The sequence below is a fragment of the Scardinius erythrophthalmus genome (assembly GCF_964197995.2).
Source record: "Scardinius erythrophthalmus genome assembly, chromosome: 15".
NCBI lineage: Eukaryota > Metazoa > Chordata > Actinopteri > Cypriniformes > Leuciscidae > Scardinius > Scardinius erythrophthalmus.
The window spans coordinates 14,897,231-14,918,191 of record NC_138235.1 but is presented as its reverse complement, the minus strand read 5'-3'; the positions used below and the strand labels follow the sequence as shown (position 1 = coordinate 14,918,191).

At 39.2% G+C, this 20,961-nt stretch overlaps 1 protein-coding gene across 2 annotated transcripts; it reads left to right on the top strand.

Moving 5' to 3' along the window:
• The first annotated feature begins 319 nt into the window (after positions 1 to 319).
• tnnt2a (troponin T type 2a (cardiac)) lies at positions 320 to 19,513 on the top strand. 2 transcript variants are annotated; one of them, XM_081387612.1, is made up of 14 exons: positions 320 to 696; positions 901 to 945; positions 4,381 to 4,434; positions 7,203 to 7,256; positions 9,428 to 9,457; positions 9,795 to 9,819; positions 9,914 to 9,977; positions 11,189 to 11,305; positions 11,641 to 11,718; positions 11,808 to 11,915; positions 12,035 to 12,144; positions 13,234 to 13,324; positions 13,522 to 13,562; positions 18,988 to 19,513. In XM_081387612.1, the coding sequence occupies exons 7-14, from the start codon at positions 9,921 to 9,923 to the stop codon at positions 19,019 to 19,021; spliced, it is 636 nt and encodes a 211-aa protein (XP_081243738.1). In that variant the 5' UTR covers positions 320 to 696; positions 901 to 945; positions 4,381 to 4,434; positions 7,203 to 7,256; positions 9,428 to 9,457; positions 9,795 to 9,819; positions 9,914 to 9,920; the 3' UTR covers positions 19,022 to 19,513. The 2 variants fall into 2 exon arrangements, with proteins under 2 accessions (XP_081243738.1, XP_081243739.1); XM_081387613.1 differs by lacking the exon at positions 4,381 to 4,434 and having other exon boundaries at positions 492 to 696.
• The last annotated feature ends 1,448 nt before the right edge of the window (positions 19,514 to 20,961 follow it).

Genomic DNA, 20,961 nt, shown 5'->3' with positions numbered 1-20,961 from the left:
TCTCTCTCTCTCTCCTCTCTCTCTCTCTCTCTCTCCTCTCTCTCTCTCTCTCTCTCTCTCACACTCTCTCTCTCTCTCTCTCTCTCTCTCTCTCTCTCTCTCTCTCTCTCTCTCTCTCTCTCTCTCTACCACCTTGAAAACAGTCAGAACACCTGACAAGGCCTACATCATTTAAAACAAAAAATAAATACATCTCTTTTCAAAACACTCAAGTCTACAACATAAGGCCTGTTAACCTTCAAACTTCGCCTTCCAACTGTGTTAAACCGAGGCTTGATCATGAATATAAAACTACTTGATCATGGATACAAACCGAAATAAACTGTAGATCTGAACACAGCTCTGTCTCTGTCTCAGTCTCAGGCTGTTGGCAGGAGTAGAGATATGGAATGGTGTGACTGGTCAGAGAATAAGCAGTGCCACATGTTATCACAGGACACCTCAAGAGAGTTGCGTCGATATGGACATTAGCTGTCTCTCACTTCTCTTCACCATAACAATGGCAGCGGCCTTTTAGGGAGCGCTTTCAAGACCATTCTCCACTTATCTCTGAGGGTAAAAATAAACACAGTGAGCGAGACGTATGACCCCAACAAAGACCCCCGGCTCCAATCATATAAGAATCAAGAGGAGAGCCACAGCTTGCCTCTCGGACATTAAGACCACCGTTCTTTCTGCATCTCAGCTGGATATCAGGTAAGAGGATTATATCTTGCATATTATGTACAGAAAAAATTAACAGTATGATGTACAAAATGTATGTTTAAAATAAGAATAAGATTTTTTTTTGATGATTTAGAAAAACAGTGTGTTTTTTGGTTCACTTCTGAGTTTATGTTATTAACATTCATTAAGAGATAATAAAACATTAATAATTACAATATATATTTTTTAATACAGAGTAAAAATGTCTGACAACGAAGAAGTGGAAGAGTACGAGTAAGTGTATCAATTTATCTCTCAATTATCATCCATCCATCAGTGACAAATATGTCTCTTAAAATATTTCTTTTAGTGATATTAGTGTCCGAATAAGAATACTGTGCATTAACTGTCTACCACAGTCACAAATGCAATAGGGTATTTTAACACCATCTACTTGTGACTCATCTGATAAGTATACTTAATCTGAGAATTCATGCAGCTGTTGGGAAAGCACTTGAGCTATGAGAACAATGGAAATAACAGCACTATTTTGTCTTGTTCTCTAGGGAGCAGGAGGGTAAGTCTTGTGTTTCATAAAATAACTTTCATACACTGTTTTTGCTTACGAAAAGGTCAGAAATATCAGCCTTGCAGCTACGGAGTACTGTAGGCTATATATTGTGGTTTATGTAGGCCTAAAATAAATAACATTTTGTAACAACAGAGTTGTTAAAATATTGTTATTACACTGGAATTTGAAATGGTAGACAGTAGTAAAACCTTCAAACCATACCAGCGGATCAGGTTTTGCATGTGTTACCCTGCCATTTTAAACCAAAAATCATACATATTCGGACAAAGTTCGGACATGTAAGCGTGTTGAGAACCGTCATGTAGATTAATGACTGTGAATCTGAGATTTTCTTGTCAGTTGGAGTGAGTTTTTCTGGTAACACTTTAGAATACTGTTCCTTCATTAATGAATAATTACACAGGAACAAACGAGTAACGAATTATTAACATTCTAGTCTACTATTAACTAACAAGAAACTCTAATTAACAAATTAGTAAGTAATAGCACTCAGATGAATGTAGTAGTTCATTATTAGCTAATCAATAACTACTGTTTTTTCATACCTCCCTGAGAACTAGTATCTACAGGTTCATAATAACATGAATAATGCATCATTTATAATAAAAGGTAATAGAGACAGAGCGTATTTAGGCCACGCCCACACCCGGGGGGAAAACAATCAAAACGTCTCCATTGACTTTGCATTGCCAGAGGCTTCCTCCTTGTCATTTCTTGCTTCTAACAAAAGACAGAAAAATGCCTAAAAGCTGCTGTGTGACAAGGTGTAGGGGAAAGTGGGGTGAGTTGTGCCAGTTTTTACTCAAAGTGACTTTAAAGTGAGGCCATGGCAGTAATGCCTTCAACTTAAGGATGTCCATATATTTCAGGATGTGGTGCATCCCTGAGAACAATAACTTTGGATCTGAAATGAATTGTTTCAGAAATATAGCTCTTGGGAAAAAGTGGTCTCATGGCACAACTTGCCCCTGGTGCGGGGGAAGTTGTGCCTTTGGGGGAATACATTGGGGGTAAATTGTGCCAGTGATTTCTGAAGTAAAACAGAACATTTTAATGTTATGAACCGTAATGCTATATGAAAGCAAGACAAATTCAATACAAAATTACTCATTTAATGTTTATTTAGATATTGTCACCCTGGAATATCCATAGCATGTGTTTTTCCTACTATGGTCAATTGCATAGGGATTTTGTGTTGAACACAACTCTGGATCACAGTGTCATAGAGACAAGGGGCGGGCTCATTTTACTCAGACGACCAATAAGTCTCTCAGGATCATTGTGAAGCTATCAAGCTACGCCCTAGCAACCATTTAGAGCACCATAGCAACACAATATATGATATTTGTGAATCATTTCAGGCAAAAAGGCTTTGGCAATAGATGCCTGTTGACATAGCGCTGTCTGTCAATTATGTAACATATAAGAATAAAGTGACTAGGCTAATTTCTAAACATCCTATTGTGACATAGGCCACTTAAAAACGGAATAAAACTTCTCTTTAATAACATAGTGCAAACTCAAAACTGAAATCAGTGTTAGCTAAATTAAACAAATAGCAGGCAGGCCAAGTCAAACACTGATGAGGCATGCCCATCTCCTCACTTCTCAAGATTATCCCCTGTGAGTATGTAGGTCTAGGTGGTCTAAAAGTGATTGCTTTTCAAAATTATGTGGTCACATGACCAATTTCTTCTATGGTTTTCCAGAAACAAGGGTGGAACTACTTCCCCCCTGGCACAAATCACCCCACTCTCCCCTACAGGCAGTTGAGACAGAGCGTCACGTGTCTCATTACTCTGAGAACTAACGTACGCCCGCTGGAGGAGACCGTAATCGGCGACACAGATAGTTTATCTTACAGAAATATAATATATAAAACTGACATTTGGATATTTGACTCACAAGTGACCAAATGTTTAACTTACTGCACACGTAGTGTATTTTTAGTGCATACTGAGTGTCAGGATCCCACAATTTACCCATTCGTTCCAGCCTGTATCCACTTTTATGTCCTCAAACGCTCGTTTTTTTGGGGTCGACAGCTTATGAAAACTTATTTCTGGGTTTCTTAGCTTGTTTGCTGAACACCTTTTCACATAGCAGCTTTTAGGCATTATTCTGTTTTTTGTTAGAAGCAAGAAAGGACAAGGAGGCAGCCTCTCGCAATGCAAAGTCAATGGAGACCGTTGGACTGTTTCCCCCCCCCCGGTGGGCGTGGTCTTCAGATTATGACGCGTTGCGCTCTGTCTCTATGGTAACCCACTAGTAATGACTCAAGTATTACTACATCCTTCTAAAGGAACTACTAATTATTTGGATCAGTATTCTAAAGTGAAAAACATGATAATACCTAATATTGACTCAAGTCAGTGTAAGCTTTTGAGATTTTTGTAAGATTTTGAATAGCAATTGCTTCCGATGGATTTGGTAACACTTTAGTCATTACTAGTGCGTTCCCATGATCTTCACTTTAGAATACTGATCCAAATACTTAGTAGTTCCTTTAGAAAGATGTGGAAACACTTGAGTCATTACCATCCAAAACCTTACAAAAACCTCAAAAGCTTACAATGACTTCAGTCAATATTAGGTAGTTATTAAGCTTTTCACTTTAGAATTCTGATCCAAATTATTAGTAGTTCCTTTAGAATGATGTAGTAACACTTGATTCATTACTAATGGGCTACCATTACCTTATATTAAACATTGTGCATTATAAATATTAATTATGAACCTGTATATAGTAGTTCTTAGTCTTCAGTGAGGCATGAAAAATGGTAGTTACTTATTGGCTAATAGTGAACTACCACATTCAACTGAGCGATATTACTTACTAATTCGTTAATCAGAGTTTCTTGTTAGTTAATAGTAGTTACTAGAGTGTTACTAATGCATTACTCATTTGTTCCTGTGTAGTTATTCATTAATGGAGGAACAGTATTCTAAAGTGTTACCGTTTTTTTTTAACAAAACACCCAAAAGTGACAATGATATGGAAAAAGTTGAGCGGAAATATCTGAATGATCTGCATACCATCACTAATCCTTGTCTTTCAGTGCCACTTGTGGACAGATCTCTTAGCTTCCATCTTAGTGATAGTTTTGTGTTTGTTTGCTTATAACCTGCATTGCATGGCTTAGAGGTGCAAGAAGAGGAGCAGGAGGAGGTGCAGGAGGAGACGCAGCATGAGGAAGGTAGTGAACGCTTATCTGTCAAAGCCCATTCACTAACACAAAAAAAGTACTATAGTAACATGGTAATACCATATACCTGCCTTAAACACCTCGTTTATAGTCCTGCCATTATAGCCATGTCACCATGTAACGTATTTGCATAATGCTGGCTACGTTGATTTGCCCTCAAACAAGGCCAGGAAGTTTATGTAGTTTCTGTTTGTGCAAATTGGCCGCCTTGTTGGCAGAGGTTACTTTCACTAACTTCGCCCACCAATGTCTGGTTGGGCCAAGACAAAATTACAAAAAAAAACCCCTCTTGTAATCTGCTGGAAGCAGTGGTGTAGGGAGTAAGGTGCGTTGCAGATACTTTTGGCGCGATCGACCCGAGAACTTTTGCTGAACTCGTTCTTCTCCCTTTTCCCATCACATATCTATGGAAGCTCGTTTCCGCCACAGAATTAAAAATAAAAACGTTATTGCTACTTTTTTTCTCACAATTGCGAGTTTACATCTTTTCTCGCAATTGCAAGTTATAAAGTCATAATTTTGTGATATAAAGTCGCAATTGTGTGTTATAAAGTCGCAATAGTGTTATAAAGTCAGAATTGTGAGATGTAAACTCACAATTCTGAGAAAAGATTTCAGAATTGCGAGATATAAAGTCGCAATCGCAAGAAATAAAGTCAGAATTGCGAGTTTATTTCTCGCAATTCTGACTTTATAACACGCAATTGCAAAGAAAACACTGATATTTTTACATATGTGTAAATAGAATCTATTGCTATTTGCACTTAATGTAAATAGCCACTGCTGGAAGTTTATTGCTGTCAAAAATAAAACGCAATGACGGAGCGGCAGTTTCTTTCAGTGTTTTTCCCCTCCGTTTGGCCTAAAACACTGTGTTCGTAGCCATCCAGTTGGAAATGTTGACTACAAATACAGAGTTTTTTCAGATTGACCGTTAGTGTGTTCTCTCCATATTTACGATTCTTTGCAGCACTTGGCGACTGCCTACAACATGCTTGATCCTACACTGGAAACCGATAAATGTTTATGCTTTAACAATTAAAATCAACACCGTTATAACTAAAAGTTTGCTAAGAAGTATTTCCTATTAAAGCAAGGAGGTATTTGACTCTGGTTTAGCAAATCCATGTGTAGTCGAGTCCCTTGGATGGCCTTGGATGGCAACAGGCCCAGTGCATTATGAGTGTTGAAATGTTCCTACCTATCTGGCAAAAGGGAAGAATCTAATCTAATCAGATAGCACTGATTTGAAAATGCCTTTCTACTGCAGAGGCATCCAAGTTTTATTGAAAGCCCTTTTTGCCAGCAGTGAAGTACCCCTTTAATATTAATAGAATTATTATTATTGTTTTTTTCAGAATAGGTTTAAAACATCCCTTACAATGCGAAATGAAATTTTTATTCCGATTGACGTGGTTACTTATATGGCTTTTTAATTCCAACTGTGCTATAGTTCGATTACAATTGGTTTATTAGGGTCCATGTAAACGCAGCCAATGACTCACGCATAAAGTACCAATGTAAACTGAACAATGTAACCTACAGAAAGAGTCACTACCGCTAATTTCAGAGTCTTACAGTCTGTCTGGAAAAAGAAGAAAAGTGAAATGATACAAACAGAGACCGCGATCAGTGAAGAGTTTTAACGGCTCGGTCAATGAGATTTGAGGACCAACTAACTGAATTGAATTGAATTGAAATATCTTTAATGTCCCCAAGGGGCAATTTGGTTCACAAGAAGTAGCCAACACATACACATTTGCACAAAAACACATAAAACCATGAGATAATAAATAGATAAAAACATAAATACACATGTACCTATAGTTTGTTGAGAAACCCAACAGCTAAAAATGATCTCAAATATCTGTTGGACCTGGCACGTTTTCGGTAGGTATACCTCCTTCCTGATGGTAGGAGGCAAAACTCAGAGTGTAGTGGGTGAGTGATGTTAGCCAAAATGGCCATTGCCCTCTGTGTAGCTCTGGCCTCGTATATGCTCAATGCTGTTGAGATCAGTGCCAATTATTTTCCGACATATGCTTACAGTTTTTCCCAATCTGTTTTTCTTAATTACACTCAAATTGCCAAACCAACAGATCATAGCAAAGGTTAAAATTAACTCAACAAAGGATGAATAAAAAGCTTTCAGAAGTGATCTATCAACATTAAACCCATTCAACTTTCTTAAGAAAAAAGTCTCTGATTAGCTTTTTTACACATATATTGGTGTCAAAGTATAGTTTATCATCTAAAATGGTGCCCAAATACTTGTATTGGCTTACCACATCTACCGCTATGCCATTAATCAAAGTTGAAGCTGTGGTTGGAGGACAACTGTTGTATAAATCAAAGTATGGTATTATCATTTGTACTACAATACTTTTTAGGTGTCGTCTGAATTCAATCATGCCGACACATTTACTGTATATCACGGACAACAGTTGCGTGGCTGGTAGAGATTGCTGTGAGTGTGAAACCATCTGAGAGATTTGAGGAATGCTTTAATCTAACTGACCTGCCACTTCCCATCATGCCCATGCCCTCAGGAACTAACTCTCTCAATCTTCCACAAAAGAGTTCACCGCAAGACTCTCCCAAAAGAGTCTTACACACACAGATTTTTTTTTTTTTTTTTACACTCTCAAATGACTAATCTCAAAAGAATCTTTATGCAGATTGACACTTCGACACAAATTAATTATAGTTGACAGTAATGCAAGCTAAATAGACCCGTCCTGCAACTTTCTCATATTTAGAGGCTCAAGAAGAGGATAGGGAAGCAGGAGGAGAGGAAGAGACCCAGGAACACGGTGAGTCCTGTTGATGAACCCCTCAGTTTGACCTCAAACCCCTCCATCAAACAATCAGACAATTAGTGAACATTGGAAACTTTGCGAAACAATGTAAAAATGTAGATTGCTAGTAAATATTTAATGCCCTGTCAGCAGCTGAGGCTGATTTATTGCAATAGCTGTGTCCTACAAGTTAATCAAGAGTTGCACAAATACAGTAAAAAATATGTTTTACATGCTGTACAAGATGTTTCACATGTATGATACAAATTCTAAAGCTCTTTCTGGTAAGTTTTTTTAAGTCTTAAGAGAAATGACAAAATAAAAACTTGCTAAAAAGTGACTTGCTAAACATCTTTTATCAATAGTTATACAGTATTATTCCAATAACTTATGATAGGGAGACAAATTTAAGCTCTGTTGAGAAGAGATGTGGTCAATAAACAAATATTATAAACAATGGGAGGAGATTATGAAGATAATGTTATGTTGGAAATTATTTAAATGTTGAGTAGGCAATTTTTCTATTAATTTTTTTTTCTGTTATACTTTTTGAAACTCTCTTCATATTCTGATAGCAATCAATAATAAAAGTGGTCTAAATATTAAAACATGTACATATATCTTCTGTGGAAGTCTCAGGACAAAAAAAAAAAAAAAAAACTTTGTCCAATCATTGCATTCGGACTAATTTCCTACCTGGCTTTCAATTTCCAATTTCCTACCTGGCTACCATGTATTTCCATACCCTACTCCATTAGACAGACGTCAGTCACTGAGCGCTGCAAACAAACAGCAGTCGCCTTTTACAGTTCCTCCTGAACCAAAACAATTCGCTTATGCTGCGTTCACGCCATGTCGTAACCGTAATAATGAGATGGCAACCCGTTGATGTTCACGTCCTCAGACTTGGATTTATGTGTTACTATCAATGCTAATCTGCAGCAGTCAGGTGGTACAACTAGAACTCTGCAATGTTGTTTACATTCATTATTATTGTAATGTTACGTGCTTTGAGACATGAGGTAGTTTAACTCCGTCTCTCGTGAGGATTTGCAGAATCTGCTGTGTGTTCATGTGTTTTGTAGGAGGCGTGGCTTTAGAGACGCTCTGAAGCCAGGGTGAAATCTCTTTTTGTTTAAATACCCAATATTTTTATTATTCCAAATAAAATAGTTTTGAGGAGAGAAGTTATGATTATGCATGATGGTCATAGCAAAGGTTGGCTTGGCTAAAGTCAGGAACAAATCTAATAATCACAAACCCAAAAAAAAGAAGAGCAGCAGAGTTAAAAATATTTTGTATAAAGTTAAACAATGCATATTTATAATACAAATAAAATACAACTTTCCGCAAATCTTCCATGTAGCAACACTAAGGGTTAAACCAGAAGCAGATGAAAAAAGAATATAAGAAACATCAGTCTTTTGGAATTTGCACTTTGTTTTCATATTCAGTTGTACCATCTGCCAAATGACTTATCAAAACATATGACCTATAGCCACATAAATGCCTTATAGGCAGAAAGAGAAAGTTTGGGCAGAGTCTTGATAGATAGTATCTATATTAAATCTGTGGGCAGAACCATGTTGAAGTTTCATCCAAGCGTTGCTGTTTTTGTAAAAGGGTTATTGTTTGCACTGATAAAGATCTAAACCAAATAAACCAATAAATAGAATCAAATAGCAAAAAAGGGTTCATCAGGCTCATCTATTGTCTAATTCAGAAAACACTTTCTGAGGAAATTAATTAAGTGAGAAAATGAAAATTCTAAATATCTCATTTTGTTCCACAGAATTAAATTGTATAGATAAATCGTAGGTATTTTAGTTTTAAAAGTTTTAAATCAACTTTAAAATCAATTTTAAGGTAAGTCGATAAACTGTAAGGTTACTTTCCCCCAACAGATAAATATGCATTATCATTCAGAATATAATTTTCACTTTTATATAGTTGTTAACCTTTTAAATGACTAATATCTTATGTGTATATCAGTGTATCTAGAACTGATCCATCAAATGATATTTAACTGAAATCATAAAATGATTATTTTGCTCCATGTATATAGCCTAGTTGAAGTGAAGCATGGTAATTTCCCCATCATTCATCTGTCATCAGTTTCTCCTTCTGTCACTCTGTTCTCTATGTCACTGTCAGTGATGCTGAATTCCTTTCCATCTTTCTTTCAGATGGGGAAGATGCGACAGAAGATGGAGGAGGTATTGCATTGGTTAAAGTCAGGAAACCTGAGATTTACCGCACTCCAGTAATTGTTTGCGACGTGTTGAAACCTGTATTATGACACACACACCCTTCTGATTGTATCTTCAAACTAAGCATTAGATCATCCCAAATCCTTTTATGATAACATTCACTACAGAGAGAAAAAAATACAGCTGTTTTGGTTGTAACCTAGTTTGCGGATTTAATGACATATTCGTCAGCATCTATAACCGTTTATTGTGCAAATAAACTGTAAAGTAAAAAGAAGTAAAAAGATCCCTCATATCACTTTGAATGACTTCTGATTGATTGATTGCATGTTTCATTTTTCAGAAGAGTCCAAACCCAAATTCCTAAAGTAAGTTGATTTGTTACATTTCTAAAGATCAAGATCAAAAGTACACGATTTCATGTCATGCAGAATTTTGAAAGCCCATTGTTATATTTTTCAGACCTTTCATGTTGCCGAACCTCGTGCCCCCAAAGATTCCAGATGGAGAAAGAGTTGATTTTGATGTGAGTAAAATCCCCAGGAGGTTTACTGAGACTAAACTACTTTGGTTATGATGGTTCAAGATTGCCACTTGTCTTTTAGCACCATACCCTCACTTCAGTTCTGCTATCTAAAGTTTATTATCATCATTAGGGGTTCAAGCGCGCAGTGCTGAAACCCTATTGTAAGGATCAGCATTCCCCCCTAAAAGTGATCGGGCAGACCAAACTGTAAGTCGTAGAGACTTGAAACTTTGATGGCTGTTAGTACTCACAACGCCTACAACGTCACCAAGGCCCGCCCTGATCGGCCTGACGGGGGCGCTACAACGGTCAAAAGTACAAAATGGCTCATAATTCCTAAACCATTAGGCGTAGGCTCAAGTGTATTATATCATTGGAATCCTTGAATCAAGGCGGACAAATTGTCATTTGGCGAAGTTTTCAGGTATTTTTGTTTTTTTGAAAAAACTACTTTTGCGAACTTGTCCTAGGTTTTTGGTTCACGGTCCCTAAGGGCGGCCACAACGTTCGAAGTGGGAGGAGACACTTTTACTAAAATGGTTATAACGGAATGAGATTCACCAAATCTCACAAAAATTCACCAAACTCAGCGCAACTATTTAAGAGCTTATTCTGTGGTCACGTTGAAAGGACGTGGCAGAAAAAACATGAAAACGGCTATAACTACTTCACCACTAGTCCGACTGACTTGAAAATTGGCATGCCGTGTCTTTGTTCGAGCTGCCACTATTGTCTATGTGTACATTGATGTATCTCAAAAAACATGTCCGCCATCGGCCAATGAATTACTGTTCTGTTAAAAAGCTTTAAAAAAACATATATTTCTTTAGTAAATTGCCTGTAATGGCTGAAAATTGTCTTTTTCTTCTATGATTTAAGTGGTTTCATGCTTGCTAAATACAACTTAGTATCTTTTTACACATATGTGCTTTAAGGCCTTAAATTGCTTGAACCCCGATAATTGATGCTGGCGGCTATATTTATTATTATTACTTTGCAATTGAATTGGATTAGTTTTTTTTATAATTAATGTCAAACCACTCTAGAATAAAAAATAAAACATATATATATATATATACATATTAGAAAGTACTGAAATATCTTGCTAAATAAAAACATTCATTCGTAGTCACTAGCCAATCTGAACCTGCACAAATTTTCAGGCAACCTGTCACAGATACAATCTCAAAGGTACATTTTTCCCCCCACAGGATATTCATCGTAAGCGTATGGAGAAGGACCTGAATGAGCTCCAGACATTGATTGAAGCTCACTTTGTAAGCCGTAAGAAGGAGGAGGAAGAACTCATCAGCCTAACAGACAGGATTGTGAGTGAACAATGCTGTCCCATCACATGGCCTCTGTTCATTATTATGTAAAGCTTCTATTCACAAATTAATTACTTACAAAATACAAAAACAGAGAAATGACAAGAATGCGCCCATTGAGACAAATGTGACCCAGACTGAAAACATTCCGGTAGGTCCATTAATAATCAGTTCAAGCCTGAATGTGACTCAACAGACAAGTGTCGAATCAATCAGATCTGTCGTTCAATCAGCCGCTCTGTCATTTTGAAGAATAAACGCCACCATTAGCTCTTGTTGAGTGATCTCTCCCTGCATATAAAGCTGTCAAAGTTGTAACATGACTGATCCCGCAGGAGAAACGGCGTTCCGAGCGAGCAGAGCAGCATAGGATCCGCAGCGAGCGCGAGAAGGAACGACAGAAGCGTGTGGAGGTCAGTAGAAACCAAACGCACTGGGACGTTGAGCACTCAAGCAAACTGGTATTAGCTTTGCAAATCCTTTCCTGTGTCCAAATGCTCAGGAAGAAAGAGCTCGCAAGGAGGAAGAGGAAGCCAAAAAGAGAGCAGAGGATGATGCCAAGAAGAAGAAGACGCTCACCAATCTGCACTTCGGTGGTTACATGCAGAAGGTCAGAGTTGAGACAGTATGAATCTCGCTCAGAAAAAGGCTTTTTTTTTGTCTCCCAACATGTTGAGTGACAGAAATGTTGTCAACATTTATATATGTATCAAAAAAAATGTTTTGCAGATAGAGAGACGGAGTGGGAAGAAACAGACTGAGAGAGAAAAGAAGAAGAAGATTCTTGGCGATCGGCGCAAACCTTTGGACATCGATAATGCCAACGACTCCATTCTCAGGTTTGAACAGTCATTCTACAAGTAGGAGCAGGTGTAGTGCTACATCAGGTCATGCATTTCAGTTTGTCCACAGTTAAAAGGAAAACTCCACCCAGAAATGAAAACTTGTCATAATTTACTCTTTTTTCTTCTGTGGAACACAAACAGTTTTGCTTCCCAATGACTTCCATTGAATAGACAAAAAAGAAAGTCATGTAGTTTTTGTGAAAGACATGAGATAATGAGAGAAAAGCACACAAAGCAGAAAAACAACATTAATATGATAAAAAAATACATTTATTATTAATAATAAATAGAGTTGTCAAACGTACCAGTAGAATACAGTCAGTAATAAAAAAAGATTGACGATACCAGCATTTCTGCAGTACCGGATATATTCGGTACACACTGATAGACGCTTTCAAACACTATCCTTCATGTTTGTTTGAGCGCTCCTTGAGCATCAAAGGTTTCTATTTACAGCATGTTTTACAAGTGTTGAGCGTTGTAGCCAATCACAATCATATCTGTTGAGCATGTGAACGCAATGGCCTATTAGAGATGCCAGTCAGTAAGTTAGTCAGAATCCGTGGTTTCACTTTATTTTGATGGTTCCTTTAATACATTCTGTTGACTATAAGTAACACTGCACCAACATGTCTACTAACTCTCATTAGTGTATTAGTAGAGTTTTAGCAGGTATTCACAGTGTACAATACTCTAATGAGTTGACATGTAGTTGCTAAGTTACTTATAGTCAACAGAATGTTCAAAAGGGACCATTGAATTGGAAACTGCAATGACTGACAGTAATAATCAACGGACGAGACAATTCAACAGTTTTTTTTTCTCTGGAACTGAAATTGGCACAGAGAAGCTCAACATTTTACTGCCATTGGTACCAAGTCCAACTACTGAAATTTTGTTACTGTGACAACCCTAATAACAAACAAATTCCCCCACCTAGTAATGTAGTTCAATAGCACAACTCTGTCTCATCCAGTCAGATTTTTTTACTACTCCTTAACTTTTAGATTACTATTCTATACAAATAGCAATCAAGCAGATTTAACTATAAGAGAACGACACTTTCTCTCTATTTCTCATCAGGGAGAAAGCAAACGAACTGTGGAGCTGGATGCGTCAACTAGAAGCAGAGAAGTTTGAGTTACAGTACCAGTTTACCAGACAGAAATATGAGGTAAGGCTTTATCACCTGGAGTTTTACAGTCTCAACATGAAATCAGAAACAACCCTATTTACTTTCTTAAAACTTTTTTCTAGTCTCTATGTGTACGAGTCATCAGTGCACGTTATTCAAAGAATAAAAAGTCATCATGATCTTATTATCCTGTTCAGTGAGATATTTCATGTTTTTCATTGTGCATCTCTCTACAGGTCAATGTCCTGAGGAACAGAGTCAGTGACCACCAGAAAACGTGAGTTCATCTATGTTTGTCCAACCTGATCTCATGAAAAAACGACTATTGCACGAGGTAGCGATTTTGAATGAATGCATACGATGCGATTAGTATGAAAGGAAGCATGAGGGTCCACCCCTAAACCTACAGTCATTATGTATGTTCATATGCACTAACTTCCATCAGTCTGGATGAATCCAGTCCGATTTCAGACTCTGACAATTCTGTTTATGTGATATTATATTGTACTAGTGCAGGGCGCACTTTCCTGTCAGTAACAAAATAAACACACATCAAAAGTGACACATGTGAGAAAACAGCAGTTAAAGGATTAGTTCACCTCAAAATGAAAATGTCCTGATAATTTACTCACCCCAATGCCATCCAAGACGTCCATGTCTTTCTTTCTTCAGTGGAAAAGAAATTAAGTTTTTTGAGGAAAACGTTTCAGGATTTTTCTCCACACAGTGGACTTCAATGGCAACCAGAATGTTGAAGTTCAAATCAATGCCGTTTCAAAGGGCTCTGAAGTGCTTCAAAGGGTTCTGCACGATCCGAGTCGAGAAATATGGGTCTTGTCGAGCGAAACAATCGGTCATTTAAAAAAAAAAAAAAAAAAATGCATATACTTTTTAACCACAATTGTGCGTCTTGTGCTGGTCTGCGATGCGCCACGTATTACGTCATCACGTTGGTAAGGTCACGAAAAAAAAAAAGAACAAAATAATAATAATAAATTAAAACAAAGATGTCGGACGATTTTGAAGTTGGAAGAGAAAATGAGATGGAATTTTTCGCCCTTCCCTACCTTTTTGAACCGGAGTACACAGACAAATAACTTTGACCTTGATGACCTTTCCAACGTGATGACGCAATGCGTGGCGCGTCGCAGACCAGCACAAGATGAACAATTGTGGTTAAAAAGTATCTACATTTTTTATTTTTTTTTAGAAAATGAACAATCGTTTCGCCAGATAAGACCCTGTTCCTCAGGTGAGATCGTGCAGAGCCCTTTGAAGCACTTCAGAGCCCTTTGAAACTGCATTGATTTGAACTTCAACATTCTGGTTGCCATTGAAGTCCATTGTGTGGAGAAAAATCCTGAAATGTTTTCCTCAATAGACTTACTGTAATTTCTTTTCCACTGAAGAAAGAAAGACATGGACATCTTGGATGGCATTGGGGTGAGTAAATTATCAGGAAATTTTCATTTTGAGGTGAACTAATCCTTTAAGAAAGCATCAGATCATAGCGATGAGGATGTTGGCACCAGCTCTGCATTTCGGCACTCCAGTCATGTCACATCACATTTATTTATATAGCACTTTATAGAATAGAACAGCTTTACAGTATTGACCATGAAAAACAGTGTCAGTGTTGCTTTTAAAAGAGAATTACACTTTAATTTGTACTATAAAGCAGCTCTCCACTCTGTTCATGTTTTATCTAGATGGACTAAACAGAAGAAATGAAATAGAAAAGATTTCCAAGTGAAAGCCAAACGTATTATTACATAATCACCCCGGTCCAATGGTAGTACGAAGTTGTTTACTAGCTGAAAAGTTTCCGGATAAGTTCGCTTTGGCAAGCTGTTTCGAAGTCCCGAATTGAACTCCAAACGAACTTCGTTTTGGCCTGGTTTTGTTCTAAATGATGTCACACCAGTTGATTCTTCGATTTCACTTGAAGAAAACCCTCAAGGGTTTTTTCTTATAACCATAAAATAAGCTTCCCAAACTAAACCAGAGAACTGGAGAAAGCCACTGTGATAATGTCACCGGAGTAACCGCAAGTATAATTGTCATTTTTGTCTTGTTGACATTTCTAAACAGAAAGCTGGCATACAGTAGTACTGTGAGGCACATTAATAGTTTCACCCCAAAATAAGTTTTTAAGCTAGTTATTTATATCTTTTGCTGTAGTGTGTCAGTAGGAAATATTGTTTTAAATGTCCAAACATTCCTTTTGCTATTAATTGTAATAATCCAGTGAGATTTTTGTATGCACAAGGAGTCAATCTACTCATCATCAAATCTGCATGAAGATTAATAAACTTGACACTCAGAAGGTCGGCAAGTTTGTGATAGTTGTCCACCCAACTGGTTCTGGCATTACTTTGGTTAACATATACCTGTGCCATTCTCTCAGGGTTTGGTATAGCTTCTTTTTTTTAACCCTGCTGGAGGACTTTCTCATGCAAATCAAACTCTGACTCATCCACTCCTGCCTCAGGCTTGGGACACAGACACAGAGTGTTTGTGAATGCATTGTCAGACAGAGTGACAGACCTGTCAGATGGCAGAGCTGCTTCTGAGGCAGAAAATGATCGTGGGAGACCGACACTAAAGCGCTAGAGGGCATGACGGCATTGAGTTGCAATCTACTGCACTGCAAACTCAGCATTTACTGTACCTGTGCATGTCCAGCACTAACCTCTCACACACATGATTAGTCAGCAGAGGGAGAAGCTCTGCTCCAAAACCTAGTGAGCTGCCTATATTGACAGTAGTTTAAGACATTGGTGCACTCTTAGATCTTATCTTAAACAAGATCATTCTTTGTGTAGTTTAAAGGGTTAGTTCACCCAGAAATGAAAATGATCCCATGATTTACTCACCCTCAAGCCATCCTAAGTGTAAATGACTTTCTTCTTTCAGCCAAACACAATCAGAGTTATATTAAAAAAATATTCCCAGCTTTACAATGGGAATGAATAGTAACTTCCAGCAACTGCTGCACGCGAGTCTAGTTCCGGCGGAAGAATGACCTCTGACTCGACACATGTCGCCACATTTATTTATATAGCGCTTTTTACAATACAGATTGTTTCAAAGCAGCTTTAACAGGAAAATAATGCTAAAAAGTTTGTTTCCAGAAGGAAAAAGCATCACAGTCCAGCTTAAGTAAGTTCAGTGACGTTTCATTTTTGTTTTAAATAAGAACCCATGGTGACGCGGGTGTCACAAACACTGGTGATTATCTGGAAAGGTCTTTTTAAAGCATTATCCCCTACTTTCAACTCAGGAAGTCCCTTAGTGACATATAAGGAACACCCAGGTTCAGTCATGTGACAATGTGTGCATTTTTGTTGCCATGGCAACATTTCCAAAATGATGGCCTGTCTGGTTAGCACATGTTGCAGTGTCAGCAATTTTTAAAAACACTTGTTTTTGTTACTAAAGGTATGTTTCAACCCATGCAACAGTTCTAATGTTTTAATAACATATCCTAGATTACACTTAACCTGATTTTAATACATTTCTTGAAATAATTGATATAAAACCAGTTAAAATATTGTGGTGACATATGTCACATCGGGCAGTTAACCTTAAAGCAGTAGGTGGAATTTTGATGTGACGTATATGTCACATTAAGAAAAATGGTAATTAGCTGCTCAATTAATTTTCAGTTCAGTTCTTATATAATAGTGTCAATGCAAGCAGATCAATATTATTGTTGAATATTAAATTAAATGTTAAATTTAATGTCCCCAACTAAGCAAGTCAAGCCAATGGCAACAAAGGTGGAAAAGGCGACAGTGGCAAGGAACCAAATCTCCATCAGGTGGCAGAATGGAGAAAAAAAACCTTGGGAGAACCCAGGCTCAGTCGGGGGGGGGGGGGGGGGGCAGTTCTCCTCTGGCCAATGAATGAACAGTGTATGATTATGATTCAGGCAGCATTATAGGTCAGAAGTCAGATTGGTTTGGAACAATCAGAATATTATCCAGTTCCATCTGGTTTAAGATCAGAGTCATCACACTGGGATGGAGACGGGTTTGTTGAGGGTCAGTGCCGATGGCTGTCGTATCGATGAAGCCTTCGATGAGAGTCTAGGTGACACAATTTCTGCTGACACTTCAGGGATGCGTTGTGGTCGTGTCCAGGTGCAGGTCCTCCATCTGGTCTGGATACGGCCCATATCCGGCTGACTACATCATAAGTTGTGGTCGTGTCCAGGCGCATGTCCTCCATCTGGTCTGGATACGGCCTGGATCCAGCTGATTACAGTAAACCTCAGAATAAGCAGAAAGACTAACATTACCGTAGATGCCATTCTTCTTATGATGTAACGAGTACATCGGGTGTTATAGGAAGTGTTCCCGGTTCCAGCTGACCAAATTTATGCAGCTTAATAATCGTTTAACTGGTTTGAATAATAGTAATGTATAATTTTCTATGTGTATGCCAAGTTAAAGAGATGTGTTTTTAGTCTAGATTTAAACTGACAGAGTGTGTCTGCTTCCCGGACAATGTTAGGAAGACTGTTCCAGAGATTTGGTGCTAAATAGGAAAAGGATCTACTGCAAGCAGTCGATTTTGATATTCTAGGTATTATCAACTGGCCAGAGTTTTGAGATCGCAATAGTCGTGAAGGACTATAATGCGTTAAGAGCTCGCTCAAGTACTGGGGAACTAAACCATTTAGTGCTTTGTACGTGATCAGCAATATTTTAAAATGTATACAATGTTTAATAGGGAGCCAGTGCAGTGTTGACAGAACCGGGCTAATATGGTCATACTTCCTGGTTCTGGTAAGAACTCGAGCTGCAGTGTTTTGGACTAGCTGTGGTTTGTTTATTATGCGTGCAGGGCAACCACCCATAAGAGCATTACAATAATCTAGCCTTGAGGTCATGAACGCATGAACTAACTGTTCCGCATTCTTCATTGAAAGCAATTTCGTAATTTAGATATATATTTTAAGATGGAAGAATGCGGTTTTACAGATGCTAGAAACGTGGCATTCAATTGAAAGATTGGAGTAGTGGAGCATGTAGGAGTAGCGTAAGCTCAGGTGAGAGTCGACACCTCTCGTGGTTCAAACAAACAGGGCTGGGCAACAAACTCAAGCTCCTCCCACATTTCTCTGTAAAAATTCTCGTTTTAGACTTCTAATTCGTGACCGGTGTTTTGTTCATCAATATGTCATGAGTCGGGTCAGAGGTCACTCTTCTGCCGGAACTATACTCAAGTACGGCTGTTACCGGAAGCAGTGAATATAGTTTATAAAACTCTAAATATCGACAATTAACACAATATATAATTAATGATCTTACCTGTCTAAATAAGTAACTTGAGCATCTTTCCATCATCAAATATTTCTTGGATGCCGTACCGATGATTACGCACGTTTCTCTGCGTTCTGGCTTCAGATCTTTTCTGTTGTTCAGCAGTACAGGTACTAATTCTCCCGTTGTTTCCGCTGATAAAGCATGATAAATGTCCACTCATTTTCGCGCCAAACAGCACTACGCTACTAGCGTATACAGAGATGGCAGCCAATGATTCTCTCAGACTCACGACATACTATACATAATTATATACATACTATTACTTACTTCTAAATATTGACTTTAAAAAAAAAATCAGTTAACAAAACATGGTTCATGGCGGTGATGTAAACTAAAGGCTGTTGCTTTCTTGGCTATTTTTTCTTCTAGGACAAAGAGAACTAAGAGAGGCCTCAGGAAGTGAACGCTGTGCTCAAAGACACACTCGACTCCTCACAAACACACAGAAATCATGAAGAGGACGTCCAGGAGAGCTGTGTATACTACTTCACTGATTCATTTGCTTTAATTAGTCCACTGAATAAACACTGTAGATTGTGTCTGTGTACAACTGAACACACAGAAGAAGAACCAATAAATAATAATAAAAACACTCAGAAAATGAAGCTCCAATGGTATTTGTGTTGTGTACTTGTTCAAAAGTAAATAAAAAATAAAGACATTTGTAATCTTACAAAAGATTTCTATTAAAATAAATGCTGTTCTTTTGGACTATTCATCAAATAATCCTTTTTATTTTATTTTATATTTGTATCAGTTTCCATAAAAAATTGTTTTCAAAATGAATAAGAAATGTTTCTTGAGCAGCAAAACAGCATATTATAGATTCATAATAGAAAGCATATTATTTCTGAAAGATCATGTGAAGAGTAACGATGCTGAAAAATTACATTTCAAAATATATTCAGACGACAACAACAAAATACAGTTCTCTTACGAGAGGTTCTCTCGTATTGCGTAAGCTTGCTTACGCTGCGGGAAAGTCTTCTTTTCTCGAGATACTGAAGCCAAAAATTATCCTTAATTTCATTTTTTGTCAACGCAGTGCAGCTGCGGGCAGCTGAGCTAGAGCGGCATACTGCGCGCTCATTGGCTGCCGCGCGGCAACTGCTTAAGCCTACCAGTGAGCCTGGCGTGACGTCACGCCCAATGAGGGCGCGCGCGCCCTAGCGCGTCACAGCCCGCCAGAATGGGCGGCGTCAGAGCATATATAAGGAAGGCTCGTAGGCTATATTCTCTGATTTCTGTCTTTTCAGCGAAGCACTCGCATCGCTGATCTCGGAGAGGAAGCCGTCGCCGTTGTCCTTCAAGGCCCAGCTAACGAGCCAGCTTAGGTCAGCCTGAGGAAGCCGGACGATCTTCGCCGCCTTCAGCCTGCCGTGCCAGCTCAGCTATCCGGCGAATATCCTTTGCAAGCTCTTTTGTGTGTGTTCTTGCTTCCGCAGCACTTTCTAAAAGAGCAGAGGCGTTGTTGCAAATGCCTCGCACCACGTGCGGCTCATGCCGCTCCGCGCTCAGCGACGGAGACCGCCATCTTCTCTGCGCTCTCTGCCTGGGCCAGGACCACGCAGCCGTCGCGCTTTCCACGGGCGGCTGCGCTTTCTGTGAAGAGCTGCCGATGTCGACCCTGCGGGCTCGACTCGCCCTCTTCACGGAATCTGCTCCAACTGTCCTCGGGCCGCGTAAGAAGAAACGCCGCTCGCAGCGACCACCGGAGCCCGAGACTCGAGCCAAGGCCTCGCCGGAGCCTCTCCCGCGAGCCTCGCTCTCTCCTTCTCCGCCCCCGCTTCCCGACGCGCAGCCGACGGCTCACGCCCTCGATGCCGTCGCCTCAGGGGATGAAGCGGATGATGACGCGCTACTGGACACGTGCTCACTAATGGCGTCGGACAGCGAGGAATGGTCCGGTTCTGTCCGCTCCGCCTCCTCCACCAGAGCGTCCAGCAGGACTCACGCCAGTGTGGACGCCGAGCTTCTCCGCCTCCTCACGGCAGCAGTCGAACACCTGGGCCTCGAATGGTCCCCGCCAGCGGTGACTCCGCCCAACAGACTCGACGGGTGCTTTCTGCCCGCCAGTCGACGAGCTCCAGTGTCCAGGCCAGCGCCTTTTCTGCCGGAGCTTCACGAGGAGCTTACCAAATCCTGGGACGCTCCAGTTTCGGCCAGACTCCGTTCTCCGGCCTCATCTACTCTCTCTCGCGTAGACGGAGCCAAGGAGAAAGGGTATGACCGGATCCCACCGGTCGAACCAGCGGTTGCAGCGCATCTTTGCCCCCCATCCGCGAGATGGCGCTCAAAGACTGCCCTCCCGTCCAAGGCCTGCAGGACTACTTCGGCGTTTGC

Excerpts from the sequence above, each read along its gene's own strand:
- tnnt2a (XM_081387612.1), top strand. The coding sequence starts at position 9,921 with ATGTTGCCGAACCTCGTGCCCCCAAAGATTCCAGATGGAGAAAGAGTT. Across the intron at positions 11,719-11,807 it reads AACGACAGAAGCGTGTGGAG|GAAGAAAGAGCTCGCAAGGA; the intron begins GTCAGTAGAAAC and ends CCAAATGCTCAG. Across the intron at positions 13,325-13,521 it reads TTACCAGACAGAAATATGAG|GTCAATGTCCTGAGGAACAG; the intron begins GTAAGGCTTTAT and ends ATCTCTCTACAG.